This window comes from Vombatus ursinus, unplaced genomic scaffold (assembly GCF_900497805.2).
Source record: "Vombatus ursinus unplaced genomic scaffold, bare-nosed wombat genome assembly UNPS02014832.1, whole genome shotgun sequence".
Taxonomy (NCBI): Eukaryota; Metazoa; Chordata; class Mammalia; order Diprotodontia; family Vombatidae; genus Vombatus; species Vombatus ursinus.
The window spans coordinates 67303319-67319799 of record NW_020954610.1 but is presented as its reverse complement, the minus strand read 5'-3'; the positions used below and the strand labels follow the sequence as shown (position 1 = coordinate 67319799).

Sequence of the window (16481 nt, the reverse complement as noted above, 5' to 3'; positions counted from 1 at the left end):
AAACATGGAAGGAAATAATGGAATTCAGGGCTCAAGGACAGAAGAAAAGGTAAAATGTGAACACCTATTTATATATTTCATCTGCTTTTCAAGATCTATTCATGGATTACATTAGAAGATAATGATCCCACAATTGCTTGGGGAAGTTTACATTTTGATAACCCATTTCCATTTCAGTTAAAATGTACACTGAAGTGATAATCCTTTTGTGAATCACAAAGATAATAACTGAGCTCAACAGAATTTGTGGCCTATTAACACGGACTGCCCCCACCTTCTGCTTCTTAAGCCCACCCAGAGCCAAGCCCAAATGCTGACTTCTTAGTAATTGCTCCCCTTGCTCAAAACTCTGTAGAGGTTTGCAACCTCCTCAGATAGAGAAAAACACTTGCTCTAAACATGTCTGGAAATACTGCTCACCTTTTCAGCAGCTATTAAGATAGAATTAAATGAAAATTTGTTATTATGACAATGATGAATTAATTTTTATATCACTTTCTTTTATCCTACAAAATCTTAATCTTTTCAACATTTGGGCTTTGTATCTGTAAAATATTGCATATAATCATGAAGACAGTTTTACCTGTATCAAACTTAAGTTAAAAAACACACACACAATTCCTTCACATTGCAGGCTTTACTCTTCTGAAATTATTGCTAAACACTACCATTATTTGCCAAGAGACCTGACATTCCTTTCACCTGGTATGTCTTCCCCTTCCTCTCTGCCTAACCAAACCCAGGTCCTCGAAAGTCTAGAGTTGCCTTCTTACATTCGGCACCTAACATAGCGCCTTACATGTAGTAAGTGCTTAACTAGTGAATGAATGAAATTCCTAACTCCTTCATGAAACCTTCCTCAACTATGACAACTCATATTGCTCTATCAGAGGCAGTGAGACACCATGCACAGCACGGGGAATGCTGGATTTAGAGTCCAAGGATCTGAGTTCAAATGCTGGATCAAATGAGATAACACATGTAAAGTGCTTTGCAAACTTTACAATGCTATATAAATAACAGTTATTATTACTATTTATTACTATTATTTTTATTATAGTGTCTACCTCTTACCCACAAGTATAACCTTGGACAATGACTTGACCTCTCCCGATATGAGTTTCTTCATCTATAAAGTGAGGGGAATGGGACTAGATGACCTTACAATTCTCTTCCAACTCTTAATCTAGGACCCAACAATTTCTTCCCTTCTCTGAACTCCCAAAGTATTTTTCTGTACCACTAAAAAATTTATCATTAAATTGTATACTATCTAATAATGCTACTTAGGGGTGAGGGGCAACATGGCATGGTGAATAGAGAGGTGGCCTCAGATTGTGTAAGACCTGGTTCAAGTCACAACTCTTAACACATACTAGGTGTGTGATCTCGTTTAGCCTCTTGGTACTCTCAGAAATTCACTAAAAAGAACGAAAGAAGAGCAATAGAAACAGTTCTAGTTTGTACGCTAAAGAGAAACTGTCAATCTACATTGGAAAAGAAAGTTTCTCATTGGGAGCTCCCCACATCAATGAAAGAGGCAGCTAGGTGGCTCAGTGGATAGAATGTGGGCCTGGAGTTGGAACAACCTGAGTTAAAGCAGCCTCAGATACTCGCTAGCTGTGTGACCCTGTGCAAGTCACTTAACCTCTGTTTGCCTTAATCCACTGGAGAAAGAAATGTTAAACTACTCCAGTATCTTTGCCAAGAAAACCCTATGGACAATACGGCCCATGGAGTCATGAAGAGTTGGACGACTGAATGACTCAACCACACCACAACCAATGAAATCACAGATGTAGATACAGTGATGAAGGTGATGGAGATGATGGAAATGGAGATGAAGATGGAGAGATAGAAAGATAGGGAAATGGAAATGAGAGAGAGATGAGATAAAGGAAAGCAGATATGGTTATATGTGTATATAACTATGCGTATACACATATATATATATGCAGGTATATGTATGTATGTATATATGCATGTGTGCGTATAAAATCTAAATTATATGTGTTATAATGTAAAATATATGTATATATGTATGTGTGTGTGTGTGTTTGCATAAAATTTGAGACTACCAAGGTGAGCCTAGCTCTTTTGTCTTGTACTAGAAGGCCTGACTGCTATGATTCACAAGTGTTTTCTTTCTCTCCTTCCACAGAATGGGTTCAGTGAATTATTTGTGAATTAAATTTAGTTGTTGTAAAAGACTGCAAAATATACATATATGCGTGTACATATGCATGTACATATACCCACATATATGCTTTAATAGCTTAAACTGTACTATTGCTTTTGGAACACCATTTCTACATGTTGGTACGTATGTATGCATATATATATGTATATGTGCGTGCATGTGTGTATACAAGGGTATGTATGCATGCATGTATATATTTGATGTCTCTTTTAGGCTCCTTGTGGGCAGGGGTATTTCTTATGTTTGTTTTTGCATCTCTATTGCCTATCATAGGGCCTTGAACACAGTATTTATTTAGTGTGTTTGAACTGAATTAAATGTTTCATTTGCAATATCCAATATAAAACTAAGTGGAGCATCCGTTATGATGAAGTCCAAAAGAGGAACTGTCTTCTGTAATGAGCTTTTATTCTAACTCTCCAAAACTGAACTATGCTGGATGACTAACTTATGTGTTATCACTCATCTGAGCTCTGTGGTTGCTTAGACGTATGCATGTGTTTATGTGCACAACGTATCTCATTTCCTCGACTTCATGGTAAGCGCTGCAAGGCATGGGCCATATCTTCCGCTTCTTTTGTTTCTTGCACAGCTGTTGATACTTCCCTACTGAGCCCCCATAAATACTGAGCACGGAAGGGGTTCAGTGAATTATTTGTGAATTAAATTTAGTTGCTGGGAAAGACTGTAAAATATTTCTATTCTGGAAATCCTCAGCTTGACAAATCTATAGAACAAACAGTTGACCACAATAGTGTTTTCTTTAAAATTAAAAAACTAAATAACAAGAAGTAGGAAAGAGAACATATTAATTCAGTTCTAGGAAAAATATCATCATGTCTTGTAAGCACACAGAGCCTCTACCTACTTACCCACTTCATTTTAATAATAACAATCATTTGTAATAATACCTAGAATTGCAGTTGTCCATTAATATCTTGCAATCAATAGAAAGTTGATTTCACTATTAATTTGGTAGCTCAGGACTACTGTTCCATTTTAGAGATAGAAAATCTCAGGCATCAGAAAGTTAAGTGGCTTGACCAGCATCATCTAGCGAGTAAGAGGCAAAGCTGAGACCAGAAGTCATATACTTCTGCTACTCGTGCTCAGAGCATAAACTAGAGCTCTTTGGCTTTTTAAAGCCCTTTACGACTGGTCCCTTCCAACCTTTGTCGTCTTCCAAACCTTATTCCCCTTCATTCTGTGACCCAATGCCAATGGCCTCCTTACTGTTACTCACACAAGACACTCCTTCTCCCAACCCCGAGTGTTTCCATTGGCTGTCCCCTCACGCCTGGGATGTGCTCCCTCCTCATCGCTGCCTCCTAGCTCCCTGACTTCCATTAAGTCAGCCTTCTTGGCTGCTCACATCTTTTACAGAATCCTTTCCTGGTCCCTCTTAAATACTAGTGGCTTCCCTCTGTTGATTGTTTCCAATTTATCCTGTATATGCCTTATTTGTACTTAGTTGTTAACATCCTATCGTCTCCACCAGACTGAGCTCCTTGAGAGCAGGGACTGTTTTTGTTTTTGCTTTTCTTTGTAGCCACAGTGTTTAGCACAGTGCCTGGCACATAGCTAACACTTAATAAATGTTAGTCGAGTGATTCCCCATCTTTCATTTTTTTTCCAACTAAAGAAAAAATAACATTAAGATTCCCAGGTATAATAGATGTGCTAAGCAATTGAACAACTAGTATTCACTAAGCATCAATTAAGTGTCTAGCTACCACGACACTTGGCACATACAAAGAAGTTCAGTAAAGAAGGAGCTATTTACTGGATGGTGCCAGGAACCACACCCCATTATCCAAAACAGAGCTGAGAACCAGGAATTCAATCCAATGCAATTCAATAAGCATTTCTGTAGCTACTACTTGAAAGAGCATGTGAATATAAATACAAAAAGGAGAAATAATGCCTCCCCTCGAATAGAATGCATTGTATTGAGGGGAAATTAGGGAAGAAGAAAAAAGGCTCTCACCAGCTATGATAGAAGTCATAAGGTCAGTGCACTAAGCCTCAGATCTTATACTTGGATAACGGGTCCTCACTCAAAATCTGTTACTTTGTTTTTAGGCCCAATCCTATTGCCCTCCTCTGGTTTTCCAGACTAGCAGACGAGAAAGAGCAGAGTGGAAAGGACTGAGGGGAAAACTTGCATATACCCTTATAGGAGCAAGTCATGGTAGCTGCCAGCCTGGCTGTGAGAAGGAAGAAAGAATACATGAATCACAGCATTCAGCCATTCCAGTACAGGGCAAAAGAGCCAGACACATCTGAAATGACTGCCTTATCAGACAAAATGATTGAAATTCACAATGCCAATCTTGAGGAGATAAACTGAAGGAAAAGGAAAATCATATTCCACGCACCCTATCCAAGATGACGGGGAAGTGCATTTTAGAAAGATTTCTATCAAAAGTGGCTATTTCTTAAAAGGTTTTGATACTCAGTTATCTAGAAAACTATCTCCTTCCTTGATATGTTAGATAATTTGGATGCCACCATCACTTATCGTGTCTAGGCCTCAGTTTCCTCATCTGTAAAAAGAAAGTGTTGGATCAGATGACCTGTAATGTTCATTTCAGCTCTAAATCTATGCTCCCATGATCCTAAGATGAACATCCATACCTATATAAAGTTTATGATGTAAAAAGAAAGGCAAAAATTAACTTGTGTAAGTCAATTAGGGAGCAATTAAGTGCTATAGTGTAGAAATATAAAATATTATTTGTCAGTGATTTCTTATCTGTAAAATATTAATTTAATTCATTTTCAGAAAACTATGTCCTAGTATACACTTTGGATTAAATGTATCTCATTAGTCTTGTTTTGCTTTTACTAACGGAATAACTACAGAATCTACAGTGACAACTAGATAGCATTCCAGATTCTCACTTGAATTCATTCCCTTTCCACTTCCTTCCTTACCTACATTTTACAAGTGTGCTATCTCATGAACTAACTGGCAGATTTGGTTTTACCCAAGGTTTAAGGCGGGGGAAGAGATAAAGCCATCTCATTGCTTTTTTTTTTTGATAGTCTGAGTCCATCTTGTCTGTCAAGTTCAGTGGCTCCCAATAATCTTCAGATAGTATATTCATTTACCCTTTCCTCTTCTTGTATAGATTGTGCCAAGTTGGGGTAGTTGGGGTAGTTGAGGCACAGGCGGAAAGGTAGGCCAAGTGTTGGAAAAGGCAAGAAATTCTTATCTAAAGCATCCTGATTACTGACATGAGTGCCCTATCACGTATATTATCCGGCCACCTATATAACCTCTAGTCATGTTTTCTGGTCAAGCATGCCCACACAAATGTGTGCCTTCCCTATTGCTGGTGTGGAACCTACTTAAATTGTATCCTATCTGTACAAGGGGAGAGAAATCTTTTTGCTTTGAAATAATATCTTCTAACCTAGTAAAAGCACGTACATCGGTGGAGACTTGTGAGCTATGTGTTTGACTGAGTACAGATCCACAGAGTGTTTTGAACCAGAAATAACTTTACGAGGATGGGAGGGACACAGGATGAGCAAATTCAACAGTTGAAATTGTAACGGATCCAGTCAAAGTGATTTCAGGATTCACCTAGAAATAGTCAGCAACTTGAAGACTGGAGTGGAAGAATAAAATGGTAGCCATTACCTCAGTTTGAGAATGTAAAAGTCAGCAGAAAGTCAATGGGACAAGGGATTCATGGGTTAAGGAGAGAACATTATTGACATGACCGACAGTAGGATCTAGACTAGATATGGAGAAAAATGAGGTTGCAATAATGTTGAGGAAGGAAATGATAAAGAAGCCTGCGAGTCAATGCCATATTTATAAAAGAAAAGGGGAAAATCATCAGAAGTTTGATTGGTGAGAAGAATAATGGTTTAAAGAGAATGTAATAGTCAATGTGAACTTCAAAGGAGAGACCGCTAAATGATGATGGCAAAGTAAAAGTGTAGAAGTGTCAGAGAGGAGCAAGGAATATGTTGACTCCATCTCCAGGCCTTGTGAGACAGGCAAGCGAGGTAAGGAGAGGCAATCATTAGAGAAGATAGCTGGAGGTACAGGGTCCTCAGAGGAACACCAAGCTTCAGCTAATGCAAAGAAAGGAATTAAGTGTAGAAAAGAGAGGTTCAGAATGAAGGGATGTTTGTTAAAAGTGGAAATGGAACTTCCAAAGTATACAGGGGAAGGGCTGGACAGGAAAGCTATGGAATGATGGGGAGGGAGCTAAAAGAATAGGAATGAGAATATAGGGAAAGGAAGCAGTAGAGCGGGACAGAGCACAGTACTGATGGATGAAAAGGCTTTGGTGACAAAAATGAAATGAAGTAAGGTAGAAGGACGTGTTAGCCATAAGGGAAAGAAAAGGACTGATTAGGCAGAGATAGTGAATAGAGAAGGTTATGCAGTTAATCAGCCCCGGTGTTCCACTTAGAATGTTAGTGTGACGAGATTTCTTAGTCTCTTCCTTCAGATATAAAAAATCAAAAAAGCATTTAGAGTATTCATGTTGCAAACCCAGACCTATAAAAAGACGGAGAATGGTATCTGAATAATATGGAGTTGGGAACAACCCTTGCCATCATTAAGATGAAAAGAAATGATAGCTAAAAACATAACAAATACCCACTGGTGATTTTTAAAGTCAGGAATGTGAGAAGCAAAATTTAAAAAAAAAAACCCTCAGTTTAAAAGTAGGTTTATGCTGTCTGAATCAGCGAGCTTCACTAATGATCAAGATGTCCTCCTGGTTAACGAGGTATTTCTTAATTGTCAGTAAAACCCTCTTATAACAGAGTTTGACAAGGGCACACCTACAAGGATGATCTGCCTTGCTAATGTGAATCCATGCACGCTGCAGGAAATATGAACCACAAAATGGAATCGTTAAGTTTATGAATAGAAGAATCTTGCTGTCTCATCATGACAGCTTCTCACTGCCAATGACACTTAGGTAGAAATCGTTTCTTCTGGTCAAGTTTTGACTCACACTAAGCCATACGTATGTTTATCCCATACATTGATGCTGCCATCTCAACACTCTACATACAGTTGCTTGGACTCATTTTCTCAAATTCTACTTTCAAATACTTGAAATATCAAGATAATTTCCCAGGACTTTTCTCCTAAGTCATAAATAGGTTGTCATCCATATGAGGGGAGGGAATTCCCACACAGAACATTCCTTATACCAAGGAAATCACAAATCTTTAGTTTTATGTTGTATACAAATTTTAATGGGGTCGCTCATATTTTCAATAACCTTCAGTGACTCTTATCATCTCTTATCACACCAGATCTAGGATAAAGAAATCATGATTATGGTTTTAATTTCAAGGATGTACACGTGCTATCCAATTTAAATACTAAAGTTTTGCCTGAAGAAAAAGTGAATTCTAAATTAGATTGTCTGAAAAACGGAATCCTAAGTTTTTGAAGTTAGGAGCTACTTAAAATCCCAATATGGGGAATGAAGTTACTGGAGGGGAAGTGTAAGTCTAGGATGGGACATGGCAGGAAGCCTCAAGGGTTATGGAGGGCAAAGGACATATCGGTAGACACTGCATTTCAAGCTCAGCAACTTCCAACTATACCTTCCTCCCTAGCCCCCTACCCCCCCACCCCATTCCTACTCCCCACACTCATTAAAAATGCCTGCTGTAAAGCAGGAAGGGATTTGTCAGCAGCCTCTGGACATGTCTCCTCTACTTAATTTGCATACATTTGAAATGCTAACCATCCTTAGGTTTCACCAAGCCAGGCAATCCTGATGTCCTGTAGTGACTTCCAGCCTAACTTACCTTCCTGTGACTCACTAGCATTCCATATATCCTTTGCCCTCAAGGAGAATGATAGAGCCTGAAGCTACAACTACAGGACTGGTATGGTGAGGGCCCAAGATTCAATCTGCTGGGGACTTCTAATCTAAAAGTTGGCCATTGAGGAAAGGAAATTTTCCCGTTTATCAGCAACAAAATAGAAAAGTTAAAACACAAGGACAGAATTGGATACCTCTATTTCCGTCTTAAGTATTTTTTGCACAGATGGATGACATAACAAATTCATAACTTTTTGAGGTAGTTAATAAAATTATCATCAAAAATAAATAATCTTCAGACAACTCAACCTATTAATTAAGAGGTTAATTAAAGATGAGAAAAGAAACAAAAAGTCAAAAGAGCACAAGTCTTGAAATTGAAAATGACAAGCTTAAAAATCTCCTACCCTCTTTTGCTTATCCCTGTCGAACTCAGGTCAAGATAGTGAAGTTGGTGGCAGCCTCTTGCCAAAGCTTGGATCCCCATGTCAGTGACCTTTTTACATCCACTCACATCAAGAAATCTGTAGATTTAAGATGAATAGATTTATTCTGCAGAATCTCAAGCACAGTTCTAGTCACTTTCCCAGCACTTAGGACAAGAGATGGGATCTTTAAAAAAAAACAGTGTAACTACAGACTGTGCCAATCAATAATAATAGCTGTCATTTATGTGGCACTTCAAGTTTGAAAAGCAATGTACAAATACTATCTTGCTGAATTCTCAACAATAACACTGTGAGGTAAAGACTATTATTATTCCCATTTTGCAAGTGGGGAAAAGGCGAAATGAATTTGTCTATTCTCACACAACTAGGAAACTCAGGAGGCAAGATTCAGACCCAGGTGTTTCCAGATTCCATGTCCTGTGCTCTTTGCACTATGCTAGGCTGCCTCTCCAAACCAACCAACGACCCACGGAAATGGAATGCAGTGGTGGAAAGAGAAAGCATGCCAAAGCAATTAAAAGAATTTTTCATAATTCAAAACATCCTCTCCTTAGATGATAACAAATTGTCCTTTGCTCACCCCCGTTTCATTTGGCTAAGTCTAGAATCTATGTAAAATTCCATAATTGCTAAGATTCTAAATAAGCTCATCCCTTCCTGGCTTTGCACTCAATTTTCTGGTCATGAGAGGTTAGTGTGTGGGAGTTTGAAGGAAAAAAAAAAGAAGGCATTAAGAAAAACCATAAATAAACATGAGTTCAGTGAGTGGAGCATAAAAGAAGGCCAAATTGTTCTACTGTGACTTCCTTTGAACCACTGATATGTAGTTCATAAAAAACATATGGGAAATGCCTGAAGAGTTTTTGAAGTAAAATCTACATGAAAAATCATTGCATACATTTATAGATGCAAAAATAGCACTAGTTTCTGCCATCTCTTCAACAGATAGATGCTGAAGGATTCATTTCCAAGCACACACAACGGTACACACATACATGCACACAGATCATCCCCTTTGTACAGTTCCTCTTTAGTCTTTGGCCCGGTTTTCCAATGAAGTCAGTTATCAACCCTTTACTAATTCTTCAGACTGGGTGAAAAACTTGAAAAGCTTTCGAAAAGCTATACTTTGGGAGGATGCCAACCAAACAGCCAATCAAATATTAGGGGCAGCTAGGTGGCACAGTGGATAGAGTGCTGGGCCTGGGGTCAAGTTCAAATCCATCCTCAGACACTTCCTAGCTGTGTGACCCTAAGTAAGTCACTTAACCTGCTTGCTTCAGTTTCCTCATTTGTAAAATAACAATAATAATGGCACCTACTTCCCATGGTTGTTGTGAGTGAGGATTAAATGAGATAATAATTGTAAAGTGCTTACACAGTCTCTGGCACATAGCAAATGCTATATAAATGTAAGCATTATTATTATTACTATTATATTATACTATTATATCATGGGTTCTTAACCTGATAATCCATAAACTTGTGGATATTTTGAGTTGTATTAGTCCTTAAAGGTCCTTTTGGTCTCTAAATAAATGACCTTGCAGTGTATGCTACTTGAATGTCTATTTTGCATTCAAGGCAGTGTACAGAAGTGAATAGAATGATGGGCTTTTAGTCAAGAACACCTGGGTCCAGATTCCACCCCTGACACTTCCTAGCTGGATGACTCCTGGGCATGTCATTTAATCTCTATGTTCCTCAATTTTAGAGAACATAGGGATTTGCTATTGGTGGAACAAGTTCCCATACTACAAAACCTTTAAGTATTATGTATTCAAGGTAGTACAATTTTTGTGAACACCACACAAGCACTGATGAAATTACATTGAAAGAATATTTTGGGGGGGTCCTGTAAAATCTCATTCAGCTTAATTCAATTCAGCAAACATTAAGAAACAATGCAAGACACAAAGCTAGGCACTATGGTTACAAATACAAAAATATTATAGTTCCTCCCCTCAAAGAGCTTATAGTCTACAAGCAGAAAAAAAAAACCAACTTGAATTTATTCCTTTGGCTGAATTTGGTGGGGTAACTTGTGAGTGAGAGCAGTTTTTACCTGCAACATTCTAATTCTGCCTGGGGGTTCTAGTTTGGATGCTCACACAGTAAGTGGTACCTGATTGTTCGCAGGTAGGTACCAATTTCCAGCAAGCTTATATCTGTAACCCAAGAGCAGGAACTAAGGACCAAGCAGTCCAGATTCAGGCATTGTGTCACAATGAGGTGGACAATTCGATCTCTCACCTACCAAAAGAAGAAAAACAAAGGTTTCCTTTCAGGTGTTAGACTTTCCCCACAAGAAGCATGTGCCAACAAAATAACATTCCTCATTCAGGGGAGAAATGGAAAGTGAGGGGGCTAGAACAGGAATTTGTTCAGACACTTGATATAAGATATTAGCATATCAGGATCAATCTGAAGCCATTACATGCAAACCAGTAAAAGATAGCCTTTTAATAAAGCTAGGAGTGAAAGGGACCTTGATAGGTTGGTGATATCAAAAATTAGCTGGCTGCAGGAACTTATTCATATGGCTCTTGCATAATTTAAGAGGGTGATAATTTGCAAATAGCTCTCAAGTGGCTTGCATTATTTTTTAAATGGTGAAGTACCCCCAAAAAAATCAAGGTTTGTCTAATCAAAAATTTGACCACCTGAAGAGAGTAAAATTTTAACATGTATCTTCAATCAGAACTGATTTCACTATATATTTTAACCACCTTAGTTCTGCAAACACCTGAAAGGAACAGAGTGAGCAACTTTGTGTCGTTTTCATTATGAAACCATTTTAGGGACTATTTAATGCTTTCTTCATGGTAAAGTTAAATTGGTTTCCCTATTGCCTACTACTCTTCATCATCAATATAATCAAAAGCATTTATTAAGCACCTATGAGCACTTCAGGGTTCATTAAACCCTGTGTGTACTGGGAGAAGAAAGTGTGGTATAGCACGATGGTGTCACTAATCTATACATAAGGATCCCTGCTGGCAGCATAATGACTTAGTTTTTAAATGTAATGTTATCTATATTTTATTGTATTTTTATTTATTTTATTAAATATTTCCTGCTTACAGTGTGTTTGATGCCTCTGGTAAAGTGCACTTGGAGTCTGGAGACATGGCTTTGAATAATGGTCCTTGTATAACCTTTGAAGACTTATTTCATCTCTTTGGGAAAAGAGCTGGAAAGAACCTGGGAAGCTTGCTGAGTCTAACCCCCTCATTTTTATAGACAGAAAAACTAAGGCACAAAAAGGTTAGGTGATCTGCCCAATGTGACACAGCTAGTAAAAGTCTGAGGCAGGATCTGAACCCAGTTCTTCCTTACTCCGAGTCCCAATATCTATTTGTAAAAGGCAGAGATCTGACTAGATGATGGCTAAGACCCATTTCAGCTCAAAATTCACTGTGCTTAGACCCAATTCTTTTGCTCTTGGGGCTTACCATATAACAGGATCTCAGAAGTCCTATTCAACTGTTCAAATACAGGCAAACATAAGAGCATCAACTTAGAACTGGAAGGAATTTTCAGTGTCATGTAGTCTAACCTCTTCGTTTTACAAATGAGGAAAGTGAAACCCAAAAAAGGAAAGGGATTTGTCCAAGATCTCTCAGTTTATAATCTGGAGAGCTGAGATTCAAACTAGGCCCTCTGGTTAGAGATCCGATGCACTTTCAACTTGCTGGGCAACTAAACACTCCAACTACGCCATTTCTTAGGGAAGAGACACAGGAAGTCTTCTAGCACCTCTCTTACTAGCATGTTCATGTTTGATCTGGTCAGTCAGGAAGACAGGAATGGAGTCATAATAAGGGGTTAAATAAGCTTACTTTAGTCTAGTCTTCTCAAAGGGAGTTTGCTGATAATGGGAGCCCCTACTCCTACAGCATTCTCTAACAACCCTTCTTGCAGGGGCCGGTGTGAAGGGTGTGGGCAATAACCCCTCCATCTTAATGGGGTCAATCGAGACAAGCACAACTTGTGCATTCCCCTAAACCCCCTCAAGCCTCAATGGGGCCCCCCTCCCAAGCCTTGATGGGGGCTGATCAAGGCATGAACAGCATTCCAGTTTGTTCATTCACCCCTAAGGGGATCCCTACTCACTGACCAGTGCCCACCTGCTTTATAGGGCAACAGACAAAGAAAGTATATTGCCAGCAATAGTCTCACAATAGTCTCACCCCTATATCCACTGTGACTGTGCAATAGAAACTATTTTGAATTATTATTGCGAGAATTCATATCTAACACCTAGGAAGTAGAGATTGTTATGGCTATGGATCTTGGGAAGAAAACTCTAAGAATAACAGAAAATCCACTTTATACACACTAAAATTTGCCTTCCTTACACAACTATACTACACTTCCTCCCTAGCACAGATCACCCTTTGATGGATCGGTAATTTTGTCCATGTGGATGCTCCCTCTATTGATGCGGATCACTGTCACGGAACAACAGAATCTCAGAGATCATAAGGTCCTACATTTGGAATTGGAAGGGACCTCTCTGATCATCTATGTTGGTACATCAGCCGCCATGACCCTCACGGTGGTCTTCTTACTCATCTAATCATGAGCCCTACAAAAGGAAATAATCACACATGCTATGACAACATGGAGCAAACACAGTCTTGGAAGCATTAAGAAATCACTTTATAAGATATCTTAAGTAGTGAAAAACACTTAAAGAATGGGAAAAAATCATGGATGACATTAATGTCCAAAAAAGGCAACCAAGAGAACATTAATAACTAATGATTATAAACTTACTTTCTCCTCTTTATAAAATATGAGAATAACCCACATCCATAATGAGCAACTCCCCAATGAAAGTAAGAGAAAGAGATAGGCAGGCTTTTGTAAAAATGCAAGTTATTATAGGCAGCAACCTACATTTAACTAGTTTAGCAAAACCTAACGTAACTAGTTTAGCTAGTTGCACATCAACAGAGTCAGATAGCATATCCACTTTTCCACACCCATGGTCTCATTTCACTCCAAAGAAGGAAGCAAGGAATATTTTCTCAACTCTTCTCCAGGGATGAACTTGGTCATTATAATTACACCACATTCAGATTTGTTTTGTTCCTTCCATTTACATTATTATAGTCATTATCTGTGATTTCATCTGTGTGGCTACTCCTCTAATGATGGGGTTTACGATCATGGCACTATGAAATCTTAGAAATCATAGAGTCATATATGTAGAATTGAAAGGAGGATCAGAGATTATCTAATCTAACACCCTGTTCCCAACACACACATACACACAATCTCATCTTGTACAGTTTTTATTTGTGTCTTTCTATAAAGTATGCATAGAGAAGCCACTAAAAGGGGAAGGCAGGAAGAGGAATAAGCATTTACTAATGCTAACTATGAGCCAAGCACTGTGCTAAATACTTTACAAATATCTTATTTGATCCTCACAACAACCCTGTGAGGTAGGTGCTATTATCATCCCCATTTTACAGTGATGTAAACTGAGGCATAAAGATATTAAGTGACTTGCTGGAGTCACACAGCTAGTAAATTTGAACTAAGATCTTCCTGACCCCAAGCCCAGTGTTCTATCCACCACTCCCTAGCTGCCTCTAAAACCACTAACAGTCTTCTTCTGATTCTTTTAATATATCCAAGAGTACCAATGTAGCCCATATTTCCACAGTGTAGCTGGCCCAGAAATTCTTCCCAACTTCATTTCTTCCTACATGGTTATTAGCACAGCAGGAAATGGGGTGTTAAGGTCCAAATGTGGTGTTTCTGTTGCTCATTAATAGCATGGATTATTACGGAAACATTGCCATATTTGTACCATGTTACGTCTATTTGTTGTTGCCCTGACTGCTTGATCCAAAGACGATTGGACTGGAATGTATATCTTTCCCTTGAGCTTACTGTCAAGTTTTCTTTTGACTTGATTTCATTCCCACTGATTTTTGATGTTTTAAAAGGTGATATTGCTCATAATCTCTCAAATAGTAATCAAGTGTTCATTAGTAAAGACAGTTTTGGGCTCTTTTGGCCTCTAAATTGTGGTATTGATGGGGTACGGGCCCAAGCTGAGCCCTTTGCCCCTCCCCCCAGAAAGAATTTGGGTCCCATTTATCTAGAAAACCCTAGGAAACCCTTGAACTGTCCTTGAATTCTCTTACTTGATCAAAGAAGTCTCTTGCCTTTGCCTGAGGCTATAGTCCTATCAACTGGCCTTTCACTATCCCATTGGTCCAATCTCCCAATTCTCTGTTACCCTTAACCTTAACAGATGGACCCCCCCCCCCCCCCCCGCCACTTCCCACCCTTGATCCTATCAGCCCCATTCTACCTCCCAGTCACTCCCATCAAGATCCTCCCTAGACCCCTCCTCCAGTCGCCCCAAACCACTTGGCCACTCCTAGATCCCTCCCACAGTCTTACTGTATATAAGGTCCATCTGGCCTCCATTAAGGTGCTCAGATTCTTTAAGAGTCTAGCCAAGGGCTCTGATTCTTAAAACCTGGCCTGCTTTCATTAGCAATACAAATGCTTAGATTCCTTAAGATTCTGGCCAATATGGCAGATTATTTAAATCTCATCGACCCTAATCAATCTTTTAATAAATGTTGTCTTTGGCTGAAAGAAGGCTTGGGTCGAATTCATTTGGGCATGACCCGCATGTCATGGTTTTGGGGTTCCAGCCCCCCTCAGCCCCTAAACCTTAACAGTATCTAACAATTGTTCAGTTTTTGCAGAAAATGGTGAAACTCAAGGTCAACATCTATTTTTTTTCTTTCTTTTCCACTTTTTGTAAGTTGGAGCTCTTTTAAAAGAGTCCAGTTAGTGTTGATGCACTCATTTTAACCTTCCATTTGATGTTCATTTCGACCTTTCCTCCTACTATTTGATGGTCTGACTGCATAGAGTGGATTATATGACTCACATATTAGTCATTTTATTTTTGGGGTGATGTTTAGTCTTACTATGTCCAGCAAATTCCGGCCATCTGCTAGAAAGAAAAAATATCTAACACTCGAGATTTTGAAACACTTGACATGTAAGAGGCAGGATGGCACAGGACTTAGAGTGAAAAAGATCTGGGATTGAATACCACTTAAGACACTAGCTCAGTTACTTTGGACAAGTCACTTGATCTTTCTTATCCTCAAGTTTTCTCATCTGTTAAATGGGAATAATGCCTGTAGCAACTTCCTCACAGGGTTGTTGAGAGTACCAAATGAAATAATAGATGCAAATCTCTTTTCAAATTTTAAAGCAATAAGTAAAGGTGGTTATTATTATAAGCTTCATTTGTTTCTCAACACATCTTTTGGGATGGGGTATTCTCCCTTGCACCCAGAGTCACTGAGTACTAAAGCATATAGTGACATGGTTTGGAGGGTTTTGTCAAATTGTTCATAGAATTTCTTTATCTTCTCATACTATCCAATAGATGTTACTGCATAAAGTACATGGTGGTCTTTCTGCTTATCTCATCATAAGCTCTCCAAAAGGAGACAATTTTGGATTCTGTAACATGATGAAGCCAACGCAATCTTTCAAGCATTTAAGGGACTACTTTATAAGATAGCAGAAGACACTGAAAGAATGGGGAAAGGTGGAATCATGAATAATATCAATACCCAAAAAGGGCAATTGAGATATTAAAACATTAATATATGTGTGTGCATATGTAACCCAAATCCTGAAGCCCATTCACATGGGACTCTTTCCTCATTTACGAAGATCAATGCCCCAAGTCTGTGTGAGAAGCAGAGCAGAGTTGGTAAGAGTGAAAGAGACAAGAGATTTGTTCTTGTTCCTACTCAAGTATCTGGCTTTGACATCCTACTTTTCTTCTTGGCAGGAAATAAAGTCTTCCTTAAAGAAGAGTGAGGGAGAAGAAGAGATGTCTATTCTTCCTCTCTACAAGTCACATAATGATACTCCCATGCTATATATGGAAGACAGATTTACTTTACACATTTACTTTCGCTTTATAAAAATTTTATGAGAATGACCTAC

At 38.7% G+C, this 16481-nt stretch overlaps 1 protein-coding gene across 1 annotated transcript in view; it reads right to left on the bottom strand.

Annotated features, from left to right (window-relative positions):
- The window catches only part of LOC114025884, a 176953-nt gene that overhangs the window by 23519 nt on the left and 136953 nt on the right, over window positions 1–16481 (bottom strand). The window contains exons 12-13 of the mRNA XM_027839396.1: window positions 10594–10721; window positions 8427–8543 (exon numbers count right to left, since the gene is read on the bottom strand). Of these exons, the coding sequence (XP_027695197.1) occupies window positions 8427–8543; window positions 10594–10721 (245 nt within the window). The remainder of the gene's footprint in view (window positions 1–8426; window positions 8544–10593; window positions 10722–16481) is intronic.